At 32.8% G+C, this 22,465-nt stretch overlaps 1 protein-coding gene across 2 annotated transcripts in view; it reads left to right on the top strand.

Moving 5' to 3' along the window:
• Positions 1-16,127: 16,127 nt before the first annotated feature.
• Positions 16,128-22,465, top strand: part of LOC136026838 (tripartite motif-containing protein 2-like) — a 52,590-nt gene continuing 46,252 nt past the window's right edge. Inside the window, exon 1 of one of the 2 annotated variants that reach the window (XM_065703546.1) lies at positions 16,128-16,262. In XM_065703546.1, the coding sequence (XP_065559618.1) occupies positions 16,237-16,262 (26 nt within the window). In that variant the 5' untranslated portion in view covers positions 16,128-16,236. The remainder of the gene's footprint in view (positions 16,263-22,465) is intronic. The other variant, XM_065703547.1, reaches the window with a different exon arrangement.

Here is a 22,465-nt window from a genome sequence, read left to right on the forward strand (position 1 = left end):
TTAGGCATGCTAGGGGGTAAATTTTTGTTGTTCATATTTTGACTTACAAATTAAAGTTGCGTTCGAATCACATTCCAAGTTGACTGAAACCAGCATTCTGACGTTTTATTTGTGATTCCGAGTTAACTTTTAGCGTTCGATTTGTAAAAGTTGACTGAAAGTTAATGAAAAGTTGACTTTTAACAACTTTTACATTTTGTACGTTCGTCTCAAGTTAACTCGGAAAGAGGGCAAAAGTTTCAATTATAGGTAATCATGGAGTATGTGTTCAGATGGATCCAGGATGAAGGCAACATTTTTGTCTACCAGTATGGTGAGTTATTGAGCCAGATTTTTGTTGTTGGGTAGGCTGCACTAAAATAGACTTAAAAACTATGTTATTACCCTAGTTAAAACTGGCTTTTTTCTTGTGTGGGTGGGTGGGTTTTTTCTTTTACTGGGTGGGGGGATAGGTAGATAATAAAATGGTTAAGAAAAAACTTATAAAGTTATTGCAATATTAGTTAAAGTTACTGCAAAGCTACTTGAGCAATTATTTCAGAGCTGGGTATCCTAATACAATTTGTGTGGCCAGAAGTTTAATTGTTAGATTGCAAATTGTGATTTTCATTTGTCTTCTTTTAGTCATTCCATTCAAGATGCCTTGGATATTTTTTTTTTATTGTGATGGATTGTCTTAATGCTCTGAAAAGGTAAAATATTTCAATTGCATAGGATAGGTAAATTCCAGTAGGCTAATCAATTTAAAGTCCTAAATTAGCAAGGGAAGCGTTTAGTTCACTAAAAAATCACTTATATACAGTGATTTTTTAAAATCACTGTATAATTGGAGTTCTTTGAACTCCAATTATACAGCCCTGTTTTTGGCCCCCTTTAGCCTGTATCCAGTTCCTGATTGCCATTTAGTCCAAATTGCATTTTTTCTGTTACTCATTTCTTGTCAATATTGCTAAGGGGTCATACTTAAGCACTAGAGAAGTATGCAGCTCTGCTTTACTTTAGCACCAACCCTCCTAATATGGAAATCTAAGGCTGAAATTGCATATTTCCTATTGATTCTGCCAATCTATACCTCAACCATAGTACCTGATAATTGAAGCAACTGTGGCAAAACAAGAACTGGAAAAATAAGTAGGCTAAAAGGTGGCAAAATACATTTAAAATATATAATTTGGGCTATATATTAGCAAATTAGGCAGGTCGGGAGTAAATTTTTTGTTTTTTTCATATTTTGCCTTAAAAATAAAGTGAATATACTACTTGATGCCTTTTTGTATGTTCTTTACAGATATAATTGATATAATTGCTTATGTATATATATATATAATATAATAATATAAGATATATAATTGATATAATATACAGATATAATTGCTTATGGGTGTGTTCCAGCTGATGGTTTTTCAGTAACTGCAGTTACTGCATGGTAACTGCCCATTTTTAACTGCAGTAGAGCCAGTGGGAACAGCACAGTAACCTGACTAGCAGTAGCATCATTTTCAAATTAAATACACGTGTTCAAATTTAAGGGATAGTTTAATGCTGATTAGTATATTTTTTTTTAATTCCTGCTGTTTCAGAGCATTTAGAGAGGTTCTAAGCCAACCATGGGCATTTGGCTGTCACAAATGATTTTGCTCAAATGAGTTGGTGAAAAATAAATAGAAAATATAAATTTTCTCTTTTTTTATTATTTCAAGACTAGAATATCACAAAGCTGAGCATTCACATAGCTTGATTGTATTTTAAGCAAATACAATCCCTGATGGAGTTTTGTTGATACCTGTCTTAAATTGATTTGTCTAAATAAAATGGGCCTATAGCATTTATAGGACAGTAGTGGGGCAACTATAGCAATTTTTTTCAATTTTCTATTTTTTTTTCAAATAATTATTGTTCTCTGGTCAAATTTGTGTTCCTTGCTAAGTGGTAGGCGCTTTGGGTTGGAACGCTTTGTCCAAGGTGTATAGGTTTAATTCCTGGCATTGCCAGTTTATTTGGTTTTGGATAGGGGTTGGTGATATGACTAACCTCAGCTAGAATTGGCCCAACTTTAAATGAGTACAGATGGAAATCTAGGGACAGTAAGGAGGAAGGGCATGCAAGAGCATAGGCTGGCTGGTCCTTAGCTTCCTATTGCACTACCTGGCTAAAGGACCACCAGGTCCTTTACTGGCCTACTGACTTAGCCATAGAAACTTTCTTTCAAACCCATTAAATATAAGTAGAAATGAAGAATACCAGTGTGATGGTCCTTCCATTTCCCTGAAATGTGGATGTATGGACAAATTTGTGGGTCATGAGAGATAGCTTGTGAATGTAATGGGGGTGAATGTTCTGCAAGATTTAAAAATTTATGACAGTTGCTCAGGTTGGCAACTGAACACAGAAGTATAATTTTGTTATTTGTTTTTCTTTGTGACTATTATGCTTATTTAATGTCAAGTATTATAAAGTTAATCTCCTTTATTTTGTTTTTAATTGCCATGGCCCTAGGGCTTAAATACAATAAAACCTACTTATATCCATTGATTTTCTTTAAATAGATAGGAGTTCTGTGTGTCCTAGCTTCAGTAAATTTAAATGTAATTGTGAGACCAGGGATTACAAAGTAGGTGAAAACTTGCAAATGGACCTCTGGTATCAATAAAAATTTGTAAGAAATGGATATCAATTTAAAGATTAAAAAAAAAAACTGTTAGAAAACAAAGAAGACTAATGAATAAACAAAAGTATCCCTTTACAACCATTTAATGAATTGTCACAAATATTGGTCACCCTTAAGATTGAAATGAACAAAGCTTCAATTATGAATCCATTTTCCTTTAAACAGACTGAAGGGGCAAACCTCCAAGCTTTGACAAATTCAATCTCACTTTTGGGCAATCTCACCTTTCCTTTTCAAAGGAAACTTTCTTTGGATGTTTCCAATCCAACTAAAAACAACAGGGACAGCATCAGGTACAAGTGATCTTCTACTTAGCCTACATACCAAAGGGAAAAGCATGCATCTCTATACTATAATTTACCTCCAACCTGCCTAATGTGCAAATATATAGCCAAAATTATGTAGTTCCAATGTATTCTGTCACCTGTTACCTTTCCTGCCATTCTTGCTTTGTTGCAATTGCTTCAATTAACAGGGAGTTAAAGGTTGAGGGATAGATTGGCAGAATCAACAGGTAACATGTAACTTCAGCTATATATTTCTATATTAGGAGGGTTGGGGGTAAAGTAGAGCAGGACTGCATGTAAAATTATGTAAGCTATAATTATTGTGCAATTATAAAAATCGGTTTTCTTAAGATATTTTTCTCTAGGCCTACAGGTCCTTTCTTTGGTTTATGCCACATCAAACATTGTATTCCCAGAGAAAAATAAGTAGCAACAAGCTATATATATACAAGAACATATTATTTATCAATGAGGACTCTAGTGCTTATTTGTGACCCCTCAGTAATATTGACAAGAAATGAGCAACAGACAAAATGAAATTTAAATGGCTATCAGAAACTGGATACAGGCTTAAGGGGGGTAAAAAAAAACAGGGCTGTATAATTGAAGTTCAAAAATAGGTGGTGAGTTTTTAGTGGAATAAATACTTCCCTAGCAAATTTCAACTATAGGTCATGAAAGGAGATTAATGTGAAGCTTGATCATTTTTAAACAATAATATGCAAATAAAGAAAGAGAGTATAGCCTAGAGGGTTGTATACTCAACCATGCAGCTCGCCAAGACAATTTTAAGCTCCCATTATAAACTATGCACTCATAGCAGCAAATAGCAGCTACATCAGGCTAAAGGACCAATTACTACAACTTATCTTGAGGTTTTTGTGCAAGTCAACATGGGATTTGTGTTTTATTTTGGTGAGAATAGAAAAAGCATAAAAGGCGTTTCTGACTTAAATTCCATACTTTACTCATTGTCAGACCTTTTGCCATTGTTGAAGAAGCAGTAAGCAAATTCAAGTGTTTTGGCTCCCTAGGTAGGCTAGTTTGCTTTATACAGGCATTTTAGCTAATATCTTACCTCATAATGGCAATTTTAAAAAGCATTTTTTTGCTCCTGTATAATTAGAGCATATCTAAAATTTGAAGGATGGTTTTTACCAGACAGATAAAAGGTAAAATTCTAGTTGAGTTACTTCTTGCTATCTCAGAAAGAAGTTAGGTTAGGAAAATGAAACTTTCAGGGATGGGTCTATAGGCTAAAGTATATCCTGGGAAGGTATTTTAAAGTACCCACCTCCACTTCTTCTCCCTCTAGAGAGCCCTAAAATTTGACTCCATGACAGGTCTGTACCTATTGAAATTTTGACAAAACAACATTTTACCTTAATTTTCAGGTACCATTTGCTTTTTCTCTGCCTTTAGTTCTGAAAATTCAATTCCTTTTATTTGAGTAGAATTCTGAGCCATATCAACATTTTTTTTTCTTCAAAATTTAGGAAATGTTTTTTCATATCTTTAAAACCTATAAATTGGGATTGAGCAAAGTTGTTAAGCTGAGAACAACTTTGTTGTACTTCATTTCAGCAGAAGATTTATTTTGTAAGGTTTCACTTTTATAACACAGATAGCCTATTTTTGAAGGTCATCAAGGGTCAGGGCCCTCTAGAGCAAGAATGAGTAGAGATATGTACTTTGAAATACCTTCCCAGGACATTCTTTAGCCTGTAGACCCATTCCTTAAAGTTTCATTTTCCTAACCTATCCCCTTTCAGTGATATTTCAGAGAAAATTTCAGTGATATTTATATCACTCACATATTTCTCATATTTTATATCACTTTATATTTCAGTGATATTTTTCAGAGAAAAATAATTCAAATTTTTTCTCAAAAGAAGCTTGATTTTTAAAAATAAATGTATGTTTAACAGAAAGCAACTGACATCATATGAAATCCAATAAAAAAAAATTCATGGAGAATAAATAATATCTGCCAAATATTTAACCTATAGTGAGGTGGCATAAAAGATTATTTGTAAATTTAGAAAACCCAGTGTTATGGCAACAACAGTATGGCAAATCAACAGGAATTGTCTTTTCACAACTAAAGCCAGAGTAAAAGAAACTGATAACCCAAAATTTCAGGACCATTTAGAGGGAAAAGAAATGGAGGTAGGTACTTCAAAATACTTTCCTGGGACATACTTCAGCCTGCAGACACATCCCTGAAAGTTTCATTTTCCTAACCTAACCTCTTTCAAAGATAGTCAAAAGTAGCCAAAGTAAAATTTTGCCCCTACTTTATGTTAAAAATCCAGTTAAACAACAATCTCAATGAATACAGACTATATAACTAGGGAAAAGGGTAAAATTGGTGCAAACAGTATTACTGGCTTTCATATAAAGTGAATATACCACTTGATGCCTGTTTTAATGCTGTTTCCATATATAATAATTGCTTTTACTGCAAAGTCAGATTTAAACATTTTTTGGCCTCTTAAAAATGACCTAAATATGGGGTATAAAAAATCTGTAATAGATTAGAAACAAATTTGGGCTATATATTTGCACATCAGGGGGGGGGGGGGGGGTGGGGGTAAAGCATAGCATATATTAAATAAGTAAACTAACCTTTGCTGTATTTTTTTTATGTGTTTGTGCACATTGAATTTTAATGAGAAGAGAAATCACCAGTGCAACAGCACAAACATAAAAAAAATACACCAATGGTTAGTTTATGTATTTAATATATGCTATGCTTTACCCCCACCCCCTGATGTACAAATATATAGCCCAAATTTGTTTCTAAGCTATTACAGATTTGTAATAACCCCACATATAGGTCATTTTTAAGAGGTCAAAAAGTGCTTAAATCTGAATTTGTGGTAGAAGCAATTATTATATTTGTAAAGAGGATAAAAAAGGGCATGGAGTGGTATATTCAATTTATTTGAAAGCCAGTAATACTGTTTGCACCAATTTTACTGGGAAAAGAAGCCAATAATTTTTAGTTTTTAACTAACCTATAGGCTAATATAAGGTTACAAACCAACCTATAATTTTTAGTTTTTTCAACTAAAAATTATAGGTTGGTTTAGAAACTAGGCCTGTTAGATTTGGTAATATTAGAATAACTCACCAATGTGACAGCTGCCTTCCTGAGAATCAACGTTTTTAACAACATAAAAAATTTCTTCTCATTCCTTATTAAGCTTAGCCTATGCAAGATAGGCCTAGAACACCAAAAACAATTTAAATCCTAAGGAATATGCATAAGATTACTTACAGGTCACTGAAAAGCTAAGATTATTTCCACTAGGCCTATTAACAATTTCCTTGTCTTTTCTTTAGACTAAACGATTTCATATTTCTAAATTTTTTGCCATTGAAGCGTTCGATTCGCAATTCTGTGTTGACTTTCTAGGTCAACTTTTTACTAAATAAAACGGCAGCAGAGAAAAAAGTCAACTTTTAAGTTGACTTGTTCGAGTCGATTCGAACGCAACTTAAGTGAATATTTCACTTGATGCCTTTTTGTATGTTCTTTACAAATATAATAATTGCTTATATAGCTAGTTCAAGTTTAAGCACTTTTTGACCTTACTTAACCTAACAAATTTTGGCAGTGAAAAAAATACATTATTTCGTCAAAAACACATACTTTAATTGAAAATTTGACATCAAAGAAGAAGAAAAACAGCATAATATTGTAAAATTTATTAATCCAACTTAATCGTGGAAAATCATTGCTCATAGATTATACAACATTTAAAAAATGGATTGATAATGAAACAGTAAGTTTGAGACCAATGTTTTAAGCTTTTTTATACCCAGCAACTATTTGGGTATATTTTGGTCATTTTCAAGAGCTCAAAAACTTGCAATTGAAGCACTTATTATGTTTGTAAAGAACATAAAAAAGGTATTAAGGGGTATTTTCACTTTATTTGTAAATCAAAAATATGAACAACAAAAATTTACCATTATTAGTATAGCTGCATGATTTTCCCCTTGGTATGTAGGCTAAGTGGGAGGTCACTTATACCTGATCCTGTCCCTACTGTTTTTACTTGGTTGAAAAAAATCCAAAGAAAGTTCCAATTAAAAAGGAAAGAGACCAAAAGTGAGATTGAATTTGTCATAGCTTGGAGGTTTGCCCCTTCAGTCTGTTTAAAGAAAACAGATTCATAATTGAAGCTTTGTTCATTTCAATCTTAGGGATGATCTACATTTGTTACACTTCATTAAATGATTGTAAAGGGATACTTTTATTTATTTGTCTTGTTTGTTTTCTACATGATTTTTTAATCTTTAAATTGATATACATTTCTTACAAATTAATTAGTCATACCACAGTTCCATTTGCAAGTTTTGATCTACTTTGTAACCCTGGTCTCCAAATTGCATATAAATTTATTGAAGCTAGGAAACATAGAACTCCTCTCTGTTTAAAATAAAATGTATGCACATAAGTAGGTTTTAATACACTAAAGTCCTAGGGCCATGGCAATTAAAACAAAACAATGAAGATTAACTTTAAAATGCTTGACATTACATAAATATAACATTCACAAAGAAAAACTATTCACAAAATTTTACTTTTGTGCTCAGTTGCCAACCTGAGTAATTGCCCTAAATTTTTAAACCTTGCAAAACATTCACAAGCCACCTCTTATGACCTACACTCTTGTCTGTACATCAACAATTCATTGAAAAGGAAGGGCCACCTTACTGGCATTTCTTCCTTTGTACTTATATTTAATGGGTTTAAAAGAAAGCTTCTATGGCTAAGTCAGAAGCCCAGTAAAGGAACAGGTGGTCCTTTAGCCAGGAAGTACAATAGGAAGCTAGGGGCCAGTCATCCTATGCTTTTGCATGTCCTTCCTGCTTACTGACCCCAGATTTCTCTAGGTAACCTGTTAAGTTTGGGCCAATTCAGGCTGAACTTACAGAATCACATCACTGACCTTTGTCCCAAACCAAATAAACTGCTAATGCCAGGAATTAAACCTGTGCCCTTTGGATAAAGGATTCTCAGCCTAGAGGGCCAGCCACTTAGGAAGGAACACAAATGTCACCAGAGAACAAAAATTATTTGGAAAAAGAAAATATTGAAAAAAAAACAACTCAAGTCATAGTTGCTACCATTTTTCACTGCTGTCCCACAAACATTATGTATTTTATTTAGACAAATAAATTTTAAGACAGATATCAACAAAACTCCATCAGGGATTGTATTTACTTAAGATACAATCAGCAATATAAATGCTTAGTGGTTAATTTATAGTAAACAGTATTACTGGCTTTTGTATAAAATGAATATACCACTCAATGCCTTTTTTTATGCTCTTTACAAATATAATAATCACTTCTACCGGAAATTCAGATTTAAGCACTTTTTGACCTCTTAAAAATGACCTAAATATGGGGTATAAAAAGGCTAAGAAAATTGGTCTCAAAATTTAAATACCTTATAATATTGATCTCAAACTTACTGTTTCATTATAAATCCATTTTTTTTTAATTTTGTATAATCCACAAGCACTGATTTTCCAATATTAATTTGGATAAATTAATTTTTCCAATGTTATGGCATTTTCTTCTTCCTTGACATCAAATTTCAAATAAAAGTATGTGTTTTTGGTCAAAAATATGAAAGCCGGCTATTACAAATGCCAGTTATACTGTTTGCTATAAATTTAACTATATTAAATACAGCAATGGTAGGTTTACCTATTTAATATATGCTATGCTTTAACCCCACCCCCCTGATGTGCAAATATATAACCCAAATTTGTTTCTAAACTATTACAGATTTTTGATTTCAAATATCATAGTATTTCATATAAAAGGATGGAAAATGCATGCTTTAATCGAAATTCTGGCAACAAGGAAGAAGAAAATACCATAACATTGGTAAAATTTGTTTATTCAATTTAATTGTGGAAAATCAGTGCTTGTGGATAATATAACATTAAAAAAATGGATTTATAATGAAAAAGTTTGAGTCCAATGTTATAAAGTTTGAGACCAATGTTTTAAGCCTTTTTTATACCAAAATATTAATTTCATTTTTAAGAGGCCAAAAAGTGTTTAGATCTGAATTTCCAGTAGAAGCAATTATTATATTTGTAAAGAGCATAAAAAAGGCATCAAGTGGTATATTCACTTTATACAAAAGCCAGTAGGCTAATACTGTTTGCTATAAATTTACCTGCTTAGTTTTGTGATATTCTAGTCTTGAAATAATAAAAAAAGAGAGATTATATGTTCTATTTGTTTTCCACCAGCCCATTTGAGAAAAATCATGTGTGACAACAATATACCCATGGTTGGCTCAGAATCTCTCTAAATCCTTTAAACAGAAGAAATTTTAAAAACAATTATACTGATCAGCAAGAAGAATATTAACATAACTCTCTAAACTTGACACCTTTTAAGACAATTTTTAGCAAAGCAGATGCAAAACTTTAATGGTGTCATATGTCATCTAGAAAAAAAAACTGTCATCATCTTATAACATATGTAAAATAACATATGTAAATGTGACATATGTAAAAACATATGTCATCATCTAGAATTAAAATGTGTCAGATGTACTTTGATATAAGATGCCTCCAAGACTTTTAGTTGAATCTATGAAATGAAGGGACAGGTGTTCCTTTACATTTTATTCAACATGTGAAAAGAAAAACAGTTCAAATTTTTTCACAAAAGAAGAAGCTTGATGTAAAAAAATAAATGTATTTTCAACAGAAAGCAACTGACATCAATGAAATCAAATAAAACAAAATTCATGGAGAATAAATAATATAAGCCATATATTTAACCTATAATAAGGTGGCATAAAAGATTATTTCTAAAATTGGAAAAAACCAGTGTCATGGCTTAAAGTTCTGCTCAATCAACAGGAATTGTCTTTTCAGAACTAAGGCCAGAGAAAAAGAAACTGATAGCCAAAAAATAAGGCACCCAAAAATTTCAGGACCCTCTAGGGAAAAGAAGCAGAAGTAGGTACTTCAAAATACCTTCCTGGGACATACTTTAGCCTGTAGACACATAACTGAAAGTTTCATTTTCCTTGCCTAACCTCTTTCACAGACAGCCAAAAGTAGCTAAAATAAAATTTTACCCCTATTTTACCTTAAAATCCAGTTTAAATAGCAATATCAACAAATATAGACTATATAAAAGGCTATAGGTATTGGCCTAATCATTCTAAATTTTTTTAAACTAAAAATTATAGGATGATTTAGAAACTAGGCCTGTTTGATAAAGTATTATTTTACTAACCCACCAATGTGATAGCTGCCCTCCTAAAGGCCTTTTTTCGCGTCAACCAGCTGGTTTAACCAATGACAGCTTTGGTTTAACCAGCTTGTATGTTCAACGCAAAAACGGAAAAAATTACATATGGTTGAGCTCAAACAAAACTGGTTCGCGAAAACACTTTTTACTTGTCGGTTTCGGCAAAAAATTTCAAACATAAAACATCCGTACAGTGTTAAGAGTGTCATTCTATTATAATTAAATGATTTAGCACTGGCTTAATTTCCTCCGGATTTGACATATTTCACATTAGTTTGAGGTCAGAGAGAATTGAAAAATGATCTAGCATACTCTCTGGTATATTTGAAGAGATAGGAAGGGTCTGAATTAGTGGAATCTTGGGTTAAATTGTTCAGGTAATATATTGGAAAATGTTGTATTCATACTGTAAAAGCAAAATTATCTATAAAAAGTCCTAAATGATAAGACTTTAGCTTTGTTGAGCTACCCTAAACAGAGGATAAAATTCTAGTTTGACTTCTTTTTGTTTTGATTTGGAATTCTACTAGCCTACCAGGCTATAGACTAAATTTCCAGTCAAATTCCAGTTTAGCTACTTTTTGCTATCTTTGATTGGGGTTATGTTAGGTGAATGAAACTTTCAGTGATTAATCCATAGCTAAAAACATACTCTGAGAAGCTATTGCTAAGCTTATGTGATAACCCTCTTCTGTTTTTAAATCTTGGAATTTTGCATACTGGACTGGTCTGTAACTATTAAAATTTTGGTAAAACAACATCTTACCTTAATTTTCAGCAAGCAGTTTCTGTTTCTCTGGTTTTAGCTCTGAAAATGCAATTCTTGTTATTTGAGTAGAATTTTAAGTCATATCAGTGTTTTGTATTTAAATATAGGGAAATGTATATCCTGAAAGTTTCCAAATCTTGGAAACTTCATAAATTGAAATTGAGCAAAGTTATGACACTAAAAACGCTTTTTTCTTGTCATTTAAGTAGAAGATTTATTTTGCAAGGGTTTCACTTTTATAACACAAGCATTAAGGGTGTGGACCAAATATTGAGATTTCCAACTGTCATCATCACTAACCAGCAATTCTACAGGATTTAATCCTTATTTCATTAGACAATGTGATTTAAGGTAATTTAAGGCAAACGTTTTTAAGAGAGAGAAAGAGTAGAGTTAGATGCTCCAAAATACTTTCCCATGATATAGTTTAGTCTCTAGACCCATCCCTAAAAGTTTCATTTTCCTAACCTAAACCTTTTTCAAGATAATACAAATTTATCTAAAATAGAATTTTACCAAACAGAAGTTTAACCTAATAATTTGTAATAACATATTGTTCAGGCTAGCCTTTGCAATCCCTACAAATTTTGGCTCTTCACAACAAAGCACTATTACAGGCTTAGCCTAACAAAAGAAAGTAGCAAACTGCTTAATCTTAATAAAAAAAAATCCAAAGGACTTTATATTTCTTCAATACAAAATATATATTAATTTTTGTTTTCAGTAGAATACTAGGTAAGTATAAACCAGCAAATGTTTAAGAATTTTTTGAGGGGGGACAGCTGCCTAAAATTAACAAAATATTTCTGATAAGCACAAAAATATAACAAATTAAGCTAAACTAGGAAAATAGTTTTTTTTCTCACTGAACAGTTACCATAACACATAATGTGTTGTAAGATTTTTGCAGTACTTGTGCATTATAGCCACGACATTCAAGTTCTATTGAGAAGTTTAGTTTGGCTAATGTTAATGACATAAAATAAAATATGATGAATATATAAAACTTTATCAACAAAATTATGAAAACTACAACAAAGAATCCTGGAATTTGTAAATCAGCATCATATCTAAATATACTGTATCTTACATTGTGATAGATTGTTTTAACGCCCTACTGTACAGGGGTAAATATTTAAATTATGTATCATAGGCAATTATCTGAAGAGTAATCTATTAAAAGTCTCCTGAGCTAACTAGGGAAGTTTTTTCTTTCTTTTTTACTTGCTTTAGCCTGTATCCAGTTCCTGATTGCCATATAAATTCCATATTCATAGTTAAATAACATAAGCCTTTGTATATAGACTATACCTTGTTGCTAATTTTTCTGGGCATAGAATGTTTGATTTGGTAAAGCCTTAGAGAAGGACCTGAAGAGAAAGAAACATAATAAAAAAAAAATTCATGCTTCATAATTTTTAGAATAATAGCTGGTAACACATTTTATATTCAACTTTGTTCTACTTTACCCCTCAATCTTCCCAATATAAAAATGTATTGCTGAAATTTCCTATTTTCCATTTGTTTTGTCAATCTGTCTCTCTAACTTCATCCCATGTAGCTGTAAATTAAACAAATGTGACAAACAATAACTAGAAAAACAGGTGACAGGAGGTTTAATGCATTGAAAATATGAAATTTGAGCCATATTTCTGCACATTGGGAGGGGGATTGAGATAAAGCATAGCCTAACTTAATGATTTTCTCTTGCTATGTAGGGTAATTGGAAAGTCACTTGTATATCATGCTTTCCTTTTCAGTTTTAGTTGGATCGAAAAAATCCAAAGAAAGTCCCCTTTGAAAAGATAGTAGCCACAAAGTGAGATTGTATTTGTCAAAGCTTGGAGGTTTGTCCCTTCTGTCTGTTTAAACAAAACAGAATCTTAATTGAAGCTTTGTTCATTTCTATCTTAAGGGTGCACAACAATTATGATATAAGGTACTTTTCTTTATTCAATTGTCTTCTTTGTTGTCTAAAAGACTTTTTTTTAATCTAGATGTTTCATAAATTGCTCATTTTTACCAGAAGTTCATTTGACCTACTTTGAAATCCCTGGTCTTAAAATTACATTTGACTTTGTTAAAGCTAGGAGACATAGACCTTGTGTTTGTTTAAAGAAAGTGAATAAACATTAGTAATTTGTATTGCACTAAAGCCCTAGGGCCATCACAATTCCAAACAAAAAAGAAACTTCACTTTAGAATATTCAACATTGTCTAACATAACAGAAACAAAGAAAAAAAATTACCAAATTTTACTTCTGCACTCTACTGTCAACATGAGAAATTGTCCAAAATTTTAAAATCTTGCAAAACATTCATCCCTCATCACATTCACCAGCCATCTCTCATCAAGCCTACACTTCATTTCTCATCTCACTCAATCCTACAAATGCATCAAATAACCCACTTTCTCATTAGTGCTTCCATAGATATGGTCAAAGTAAGAGCCATCTTGCTTACATTTTATTATATCTAGAAGTTTTCTGTAGCTAAGTCAGTACTTAAATATTTCATACACCTTTGTAAACAACCTTAAGATGGTAAAATAGGTTGGATTATCCAAATTTTTAGTTGCCACAATATATTTCAATCATTATTGTAATATAAAGGGCAGCCAATAGCAAAGGACCTGAATAAATATTTTAAGGTAATTAAAAAGGTTTATTACTCAAAAACTTGATAAAACTAAAAGGGACTTCTTAATAATTGATTACTTTAAAATATCTACATTATACACAACAATAAACCTTTGCTATAAAGGGAAAGTCAGTAAGGCCCAAAAACTATTCAATACTAATTGTGGTTTGAGACAGTTTGCTGAATGTCTAAATGATTTTAGATAGTAATGAAGATAAAATGTGGGCAAACTCAACACCAATATGCAAGTAAGTAAGTATGGCAGCACTGACACATCAAGGTCTAAACTGGCAGTGCTAATTTCCACTTTGTGACCCTTTGGCCGAGAATTGCAATTAAGGGCTGGGGGCCAGAAATCTTGTGCTTTTGTACACCCTCCCTGCTTACCTTTTGCATATTTCTCCATTTGCCTATTTAGAGCTGGTTTAGATCTGTCTAACATCACTGACCCCCATTTAAAACAAATAAACAGGCAATACTAGGAATCAAACCTGTACCCCATGGACAAAGGATTTCTTACTAAGAGTGCTTTCCACTTAGCCAAGAACATTATTACAACCAGAGTAGAACAACTATTAAAAAAAAAATATTGAAAAAAAAAACAAGATGGATTTACAGCCATTTTCACTAATCTTCAATACACATTGTATTTTACTTAGACAAGTTATTGTAAGGCAGGTGTCAACAAAGCTCCAGCGGGGATTGCTTTACTTAAGATGTAAACTAGCACGGTGAATACTTAGCTGGTAAAAACCAAATACACTAGAAATGCCAGGAATTAAACCTGTACCCCTTGGACAAAGAATTCCCAAACCAGAGTGCCAACAACTTAGCAAGGAACACAAATGTGACCAGAGAACTATTATTTGAAAAAAGAAATATTGAAAAAAACTCAATTCATGGTTGTTGCTTTTCTCTACTGTCCCATAAACAATATATTTTATTTAGACAAATTAATTTTAAGACAGGTATCAACAAAACTCCATCAGGGATTGTATTTACTTAAGATACAACAAGCAATGTGATTGCATAGCTTTGTGATATTCTAGTCTTAAATAATGATAAAAAAGCAAATTTACATTTGCTATTTGTTTTCCAAACCATTTTAAGCAAAACCATTTGCAACAGCAATATGTCCATGGTTAGATTAGTGTCTATCCAAAATGCTTTACAACAGAAGGGACACATTTCTTGCAAAGCAAATACTCAGCTTTAATGCTATTCTGTGTCATCTCTAAAAAATTAAACTGTATCAGGTGTATTTTGATATAAGATACTTCTAAGACTTTTAGCAAGGGGGCAGGCATTTCTTCACAATTTATACAATGTGTAAAAGAGCACCAGGGGGTGAGATTGAAAAAAAAAACTTTCAGGGATGGGTCTAAAGGCTAAAGTATGTTCTGGGAAGGTCTGCTTACATGGAGTACAAAGAAACTGTTTCACAGCTTTCCTCAATCCACTTTATAAGGTTTTAAAGATATGCAAAGACATTTCCTAAATTTTTAAAAAAAAATATTGATATGGCTTAAAATGCTACTCAAATAAAAGGAATTGCATTTTAAGAGCTAAAGCCAGAGTAAAAGAAACTGATAATTAAAAATTAAGGTAAATCTTGTTTTGTCAAAATTTCAATAGTATAGGTATAGACCTTTTGAGTAAGCAATTATCTAAGACTTAGAAATCAGAAAAGGGTTGACATAGAAGCCTGGCAGTACCTTCCCAGAGTGTTTTTGACCCTGGATTAATTACTGAGTTTCATTCTTGTAACCTATTCCCTTTCCAAGATAATGAAAATTAGCTAAACTAGAATTTTACGTATTTTTTGCTTTGGATTCATTACTGGAAGTTCTATTTTCCTGACTTAACCCATTTCTAAGATAGCAAACAGTAGCCAAACTAGAGTTTGACCTGGAAATTTATCCATGGTCCTATAGGGTAAGGCTGAAATGTAAAGAGTTCTGACAAAGATGCAACACATCTTGAAGCATCTAGTAAGAATAGTAATTGGATTAACAATGCTTTATAACCACTAGGGTCTTGCTTCATCAAGGTTTTATCTCTGAAGCCAAATTACCAAGCTAAGGTCAAGTCTAGGGCGTCATTAGCCTGTGCAAGACAGGCCTAGAATACCAAAAACCCTTTAGATCCTAAGGAATATGCATAAGATTACTTACAGGTCACTGAAAAGCTAAGATTATTTCCACCATTTACAGTTTCCTTGTGTTTTCTCACATGTTTATCCATTTAAAAATAACATTGACGTCACTTCACTTGTCCTCAATAATTTTTTTTTTACGGGGTTAGAAAGTGCAAGCCCACGGACAAGTAATCCTGAGTGTTCGAGAAGGTAATCCGAGTCCCCTCTGACGTCATGTGCATCTCATAAAACGCTTGGATTAGTAGATAAGTAATCGGACAAGTAAAAGAACACGGTGAGGCATAGTTCAATTTTTCCTACGAAAACGTTTTGTAAACAAAAGCATCCAGAAACAAAGCACAGGAAGTCTAATGGAAAAATAGAGCTGGCAATAAGTCAGGGCAAAGAATGTATAATTGTTTTAACAAATATGGATAATAATCGTTTAACAATCCAGTAAGTTATCTGAAATTTTTTAAAAGCTCTACCTTGCTAAATATATTCTTTCTCAAATAGGATAGGCCTACCCCTTAACAGGAACTTGGTAATGCTCTGGTTTATGTTGCTAGATCTATATTGTCCCAATGCAATAGGATAAAATTTGGGATGAAGTGTGTTTTCCTATCATGTAAACAGTAGTTGTCTCAGGGGTAAAATTCTAGTTGATTGACTTTTTGCTATCTTGGAAAGGGGTTAGGTTTGGAAAATGGAACTTTTAGGAATGAGTCTAAAGTTATCCCAGAAAGCTATTTGGTAAAATTCTAGTTGATTGACTTTTGGCTATCCTGGAAAGGGGTTAGGTTAGGAAAATGAACATTTCAGGGATGGGTCTAAAGGTTAAAGTAGCCTAGCCTATGTCCCAGGAAGGTATTTTAAAGTACCCACCTCTACTCCTTCTCCCTCTAGTGGGCCCTGAAATTTGCCTACATGACAGGTCAATACCTATTGAAATTTTGAGAAAACAATGTTTTACCTTAATTTTCAGTTACCAGTTGCCTTTTCTCTGCCTTTAGTTCTGAAAATGTAATTCCTGTTATTTGAGTAGAATTCCAAGCCAAATCAATGGGTTTTTTAAAACTTTGATTAGGAAATAAATTGGGATTGAGCAAAATAATTTTTGTTGTACTTCATTCAAGCAGAAGATCTATTTTGCAAGGTTTCACTTTTATAATGCACATATTTTTAAAGGTCATCAAAGGTCAGGGCCCTCTAGAGGGAGAAGGAATGGAGGTGGGTACTTCAAAATAGCTTGTAAAATTCTAGTTTAGTGACTTCTTGCTATCTTGGAAAAGGGTTAGGTTAAGAAAATGAAACTTTTGGGGATGAGTCTACCAGCTAAAGTATATCCCATGAAGGTATTTTAAAGTATCCACTCCCTCTCCCTCTAGAGGGTCCTGACCTTTCATAACCTTTAAAAATATATGTGTTATAAAAATGAGACCTTGTAAAATAGATCTTGTGCTTGAATATAGTACAACAAAATTAATTTCAGCTTCACAACTTTGCTCAATCCCTATTTATAAGGTTTTAAAGATATGCAAATATATTTCCTAAATTTTGAGAAAAAACAACATTGAAATGGCTCAGAATTCTACTCAAATAACAGGAATTACATTTTCAGAACTAAATGCCAAGAAAAAGCAACTGGTAATTGAAAATTAAGGTAAAATGTCAGTTTGTCAAAATTTCAATAGGTATAGATCTATCATGTAGGCAAATTTCAGGGCCTCCTAGAGGGAGAAGGAGTGGAGGTGGGTACTTTAAAATACCTTCTTGGGACATACTTTAGCCTGTAGACTCATCCCCAAGAGTTTCATTTTCTTAAACTAATCCCTTTCTGAGATAGCAAGAAGTCACTAAACTAGAATTTTACCACTGGCTTTTCAGTAAAGTGAATATATCACTTGATGCCTTTTTTATGCTCTTTGTGAATACAATAATTGCTTCTAACATAAATTCACATTTAAGCACTTTTTGAGCTCTTAAAAATGATGAACTTCAAAAAAAATATGACAGTTCATACAACTGACTTACCATTAAAGCAAACTAACCACTTGATGCCCTTTTTATGTTCTTTACAAATATAATAATTGTTTCTACCACAAATTCCAACTGAAGCACTTTTCAAGCTCTTAAAAATGACAAATTTTAATTAAAGAATGACTTTTTGCTCATTTTCCACAAAATGATACTACATTTTTTCAGTGTCATCTTTTCCAACATTTAAGTGCTTAAATTTGAATTCAAGGTTGAAGCAATTATTATATTTGTAAAAGGCATCAAGTGATATGTTGGCTTTATTTGTAAGCCAGTTATATGAACTGCTATAATTGCACTTGCTGTCCAATCTTGGACAAAGGGTCTTAAAGTTAGAACAAAGTATCTAAATCACAGATAGGCCTTATCTTAGATATATTTAATTGAGCATAAGGGAAATGTTTATAAATTGTAAGCATTTTAAATTACTGACCAAGAAATAAGGTGAACTTGCAACTGAATGCCATTTTATGCTCTTTCCAATTAGAATAATCACTTTACTCTCAAATTCAATTTTAAACCACAATTTTCAATTTTAATCTATACAACAGGGTTAGAAAATGTAATTCTTACTTCATCACATACAGATTATTAATACATTGCAACTGCAGCTCCACTGTACTTTACCCCCTCCCCCTTGTCCGCAAAAAAGGATTGCCTTGTCCCCTTGTCGGTCAAAAAGGATGATCTTTTGCAATCTGTCATCATTTATCTGCAGAATATGTCCTAGCCATCTCAACCATTCTTGCATCATGGCCCTAGAAAGTGGGATAGAACCCCACATTTTTTTTTTAATTTACTGTTTGAACTATTATCAGTGAGATGGATATCCAGCAGAATCTATTGGCAATTCCTCTGCATACTATCATCCAAAAAATCTTTCAAAGTGAGCATGTTTCAAAACAATGCTTCACCACTTTCGTTAGTGTAGTTGCTAATATTCTAAACTTGGTTTGCAAGCATGTCTTCCTAATACCATGAACCTTAAATTGCAGCTTGAGCAATCTAAGGATTTTTCCTTGTGAAGCCCTAGAGTGGGTGCTCAAAAAGCTGTTTATAGTTTCATTTAGTGATCAGGTGCATTTGGATGGTCAGTAGCTTCCCAGTCAAATTTTTTAATCCTTTGAGGAGCACTCAACATCCAGCCTTAGTTGGAAAATGTAAACAGAGTCAGTGTTAACTATATCTTTAGAAAGTTTGGTTCCAATTGTTGACCATCCACACATAAAATTATTGAATGCAGAATCATGTTAGTGTAGACTGCTTTATAAGTTTCAGCTAATGATCTCTGGTTTTTGAAGCAAGAGCAACAACAGGAAATAATGCTGGGAGAGTGTTGGCCTCCATTAGCTTGTATGCTATAATGGCATCACCTTCTTTTCTCCCATATACAAGTTTTAAGAGTTTCAGCCTATCTAGTTTTGCAGGGTATAGATGGTCTTGCATGCTGAATACCATTTTGGTGGCATGCCTTCCATAGGTGGCATGCCTATAAAGTAATTATAAGAAAACCAAAGGAAAATGAGCAGGCTAGGGAAAAACTATGGAAATAATGTGTGCTGCCCTATTGTTGGCTACCTGCCAATAGATTTTGACTCTTAATAAGGAAAATATAAGTTTTAATTTGTAATTGAGTGACCCCTTTCCAGTATTCCACATGATTTGGTTAGAGCAACAGAAGAAAAATCAAATTTTTTATAGTAATGAATTGTTAGTAAATAACAATCTTTGTCAATAATGAAAGTATAAGAGCCTAACTAGAGAAAAGATCCAATCAAAGAATCAGCTCTTTATCATGATCCCAAATATGTACTTGTTTATTAGTAATTATTAAAGTTATTAGTGCACAAGAAAGTTTATATAATTATGGAAAACAACTTAATAAGGGGCAATTTTGGTAAAAATATCCTGTCATCTTTTGCTTACATTGCATGAGTACCCATGAGCTGATCTATGAAGTCACTATAATCAGAATGCTTCTCCTGAACAGAATGCTCAGAATTTATGTATTTTCCCTCTGAACAGATATATTTTGTGCTGGTATGGTATACCAGACAAATACATTAAAGCAATTAGTGCTATGTACAAGAATAACTCTGCTGCAGTTAAGGTAGGAAATGAGGTTAGCAGCTGGTTTTGAATTAAATCAGGAGTTAAGTAAGACTGTGTTCTATCCTGCTTTATATGGATCATTTGGATTTGAAAATTAATGTTCAGAAGACTAAATCACTCAAGCTAGGAATATGTGAAGATGAAAAGGGGACATTGGGTAACAAAAAGATTGATCAGGTCAGGAGGTTCTCTTACCTTGGTAGTATTATTAGTGAAGATGGTAGTAGCAGTGAAGATGTTAAAAGTAGAATAGCCAAGGCTCAGGGTGTTTTTTCACAGTTAATAAAAGTTTAGAAGAATTGGAAGATAAAGTTTGCAAATCAAGATTAGAATATTGGAAGGTACAGTGATGATAGGGGTCAAATATAGCTCTAAAGCATGGACGGTTTGAAAAGTGGATGAAGATTCACTAGATGTTTTGCAGAGAAATTGTCTACAGATTGTTCTGGGTACCCAGCTGACTGACCATATTTCAAACTGTAGACTGTACAAAAAATGTGGTGGGTCGAGATGGCTAGGGCAGATTCTGCAGATAAAGGCTGACATATTGCCAAAGAATGTCCTTTTTGGCCAACTGTCTAGGGCTAAATGGAAAGCAGGTTGTCCTTGTCTAGGGTTGTGGGATGTCATAAAAAAGAATAAAGGAAATGGGAACTTCCTGGGATGGTGTAAGGAGGAAGGCTTTGAATAGATTGAGATGGAGGATGAGCATGCATAGCTGTGTTTGCCTCGTATGGCTTGGTGCTGTGGTGTGTTGTTTGTAGTAGTACTAGTAATATACTTACAAATTTGCAGCAGTCTATAACCATTGCTATTTTCCATTCATACACCAAATTTAGCTAGGCTATAGTTACATCTATCCTTATTTAATTTCTACAAAACCTGGCATTAAACACCTGATAAAAAAAATACCATATTTCTGCCTGGTATCCTGTCTATTTATTCCTGTAGTTGCTATTAAAATTCATTTGAGTCACTACTATCTTTATCAGTTAGTTCTTCAAGGCTATATACTACTATTGCTGATGCCTTATGCTTTTTAGCCATAAAGTGAGCAAATTTAAAATCAATAAATTTTTTAAATTGTGAATCAGTTTAAAAAGTAGATTGTGTTGGATGTATGTATTGTAATAAAAACCTATGTTTTGTCGTTTATTGCTGGTTATGGTTTCTATTGACTAGGGGTGCCTTTTACTTACAGTTTGTTAGTATAACTGCTCAATTAAGGGCTGTCTTAAATTTGAGAAGACTGCCTCTCACCTTTGGCTCTTATTTTTAAGTTGAGGTTTAATACGTGCATAATAATGCTTTAAAATTGGCTTTCATTGGCAAATTTTTTTTAAATGGGTGGGGTGCAGTCAGAAATAAAAGACAAGTAATTTTAGGTTTTTCATTTTGATAATTCTCAAGGGGAGTTCTTTGAACTTTTTTTTTTGTACAGTTAAGTGGATGAATCTAATTGTTAAAATTATTTCTCCAATAAGATGGAATTGTCATGATACAACATCCATAAAACAGGCAGTCTAAAATTATTCCTCAGAATGACATCATATTAAGAGGGATATTCTCCCTCCATCCTATATTTATTTGAAGGCATACTAAAAAACAGAAAATGGCACAAAAATGTAGTTTTGAGGCTTCTGGTCCAACCAACTACAGAAAGTTCCACTAGCTCTCTTTCTTAATAGCTGATGCTCAACTGTGCACAATATTATGAAGCCTCATGAATCAACTCAATTAAATCAAGTGTAAAATTAAATATTAACTGTTTGTTTGTATGGACTGAATGTTTCTTTTGGAAATTTTAATATTTTCTTTCTTTTGTGATTTTTAAGCTGTATAACTGAAAACAAAGGTTACAACAATGTAATACAGTGAAAACTATAAGCAAAGCATAAGTTACATTCATATCACATGAAAATATTGAGGTATATTACATCTCCCGTCTCATCAACAATAAAGAAAAAAACAAAGACCAAACAAAATATAAATTTTACATTGTCTTTCATTCAAACCAATATCTCTTCTTACTGCACTATAAACTAAGCTAAAAATTAGTTCACTAATGACTTCACATTTCTCACAAATAAACACAGTACTTTAACTTTTTTTTCCAATTGAGCCTTAGGGGGGGGGGCTTTAACTACTCTTCTGAAACAGGCCACTGTACCTAGTAATGCGCCACTGTAACTTTGATTCTGTGCTTTGGGGCTTGACTCTGAGGTTTGAAGAGGAGCAGTGTTAGATGGACTGTTGCATGAGGTAAAGACATTGTTTGGGGCTACCACTGGGCGTAACTATGGGATGGTATCTGTGTTGCTCTGCTGAGGCTGCTCTACATCTGTGTTGTCTGGGAAAAGTGTTAGGGACTTTTGACTTTGGCAATAGATCTTTTCCTGGGTTTGTACAATATATGATCTTGGCAGCTCAATACAATAGCTGATGGCAAAGATTTTCCTTGGGTCTAGGCTTGAATGTATTGCCCTTGCTTCAATTCTTGAATTTTTTTT

This window comes from Artemia franciscana, chromosome 5, assembly GCF_032884065.1.
Source record: "Artemia franciscana chromosome 5, ASM3288406v1, whole genome shotgun sequence".
Classification (NCBI taxonomy): Eukaryota; Metazoa; Arthropoda; class Branchiopoda; order Anostraca; family Artemiidae; genus Artemia; species Artemia franciscana.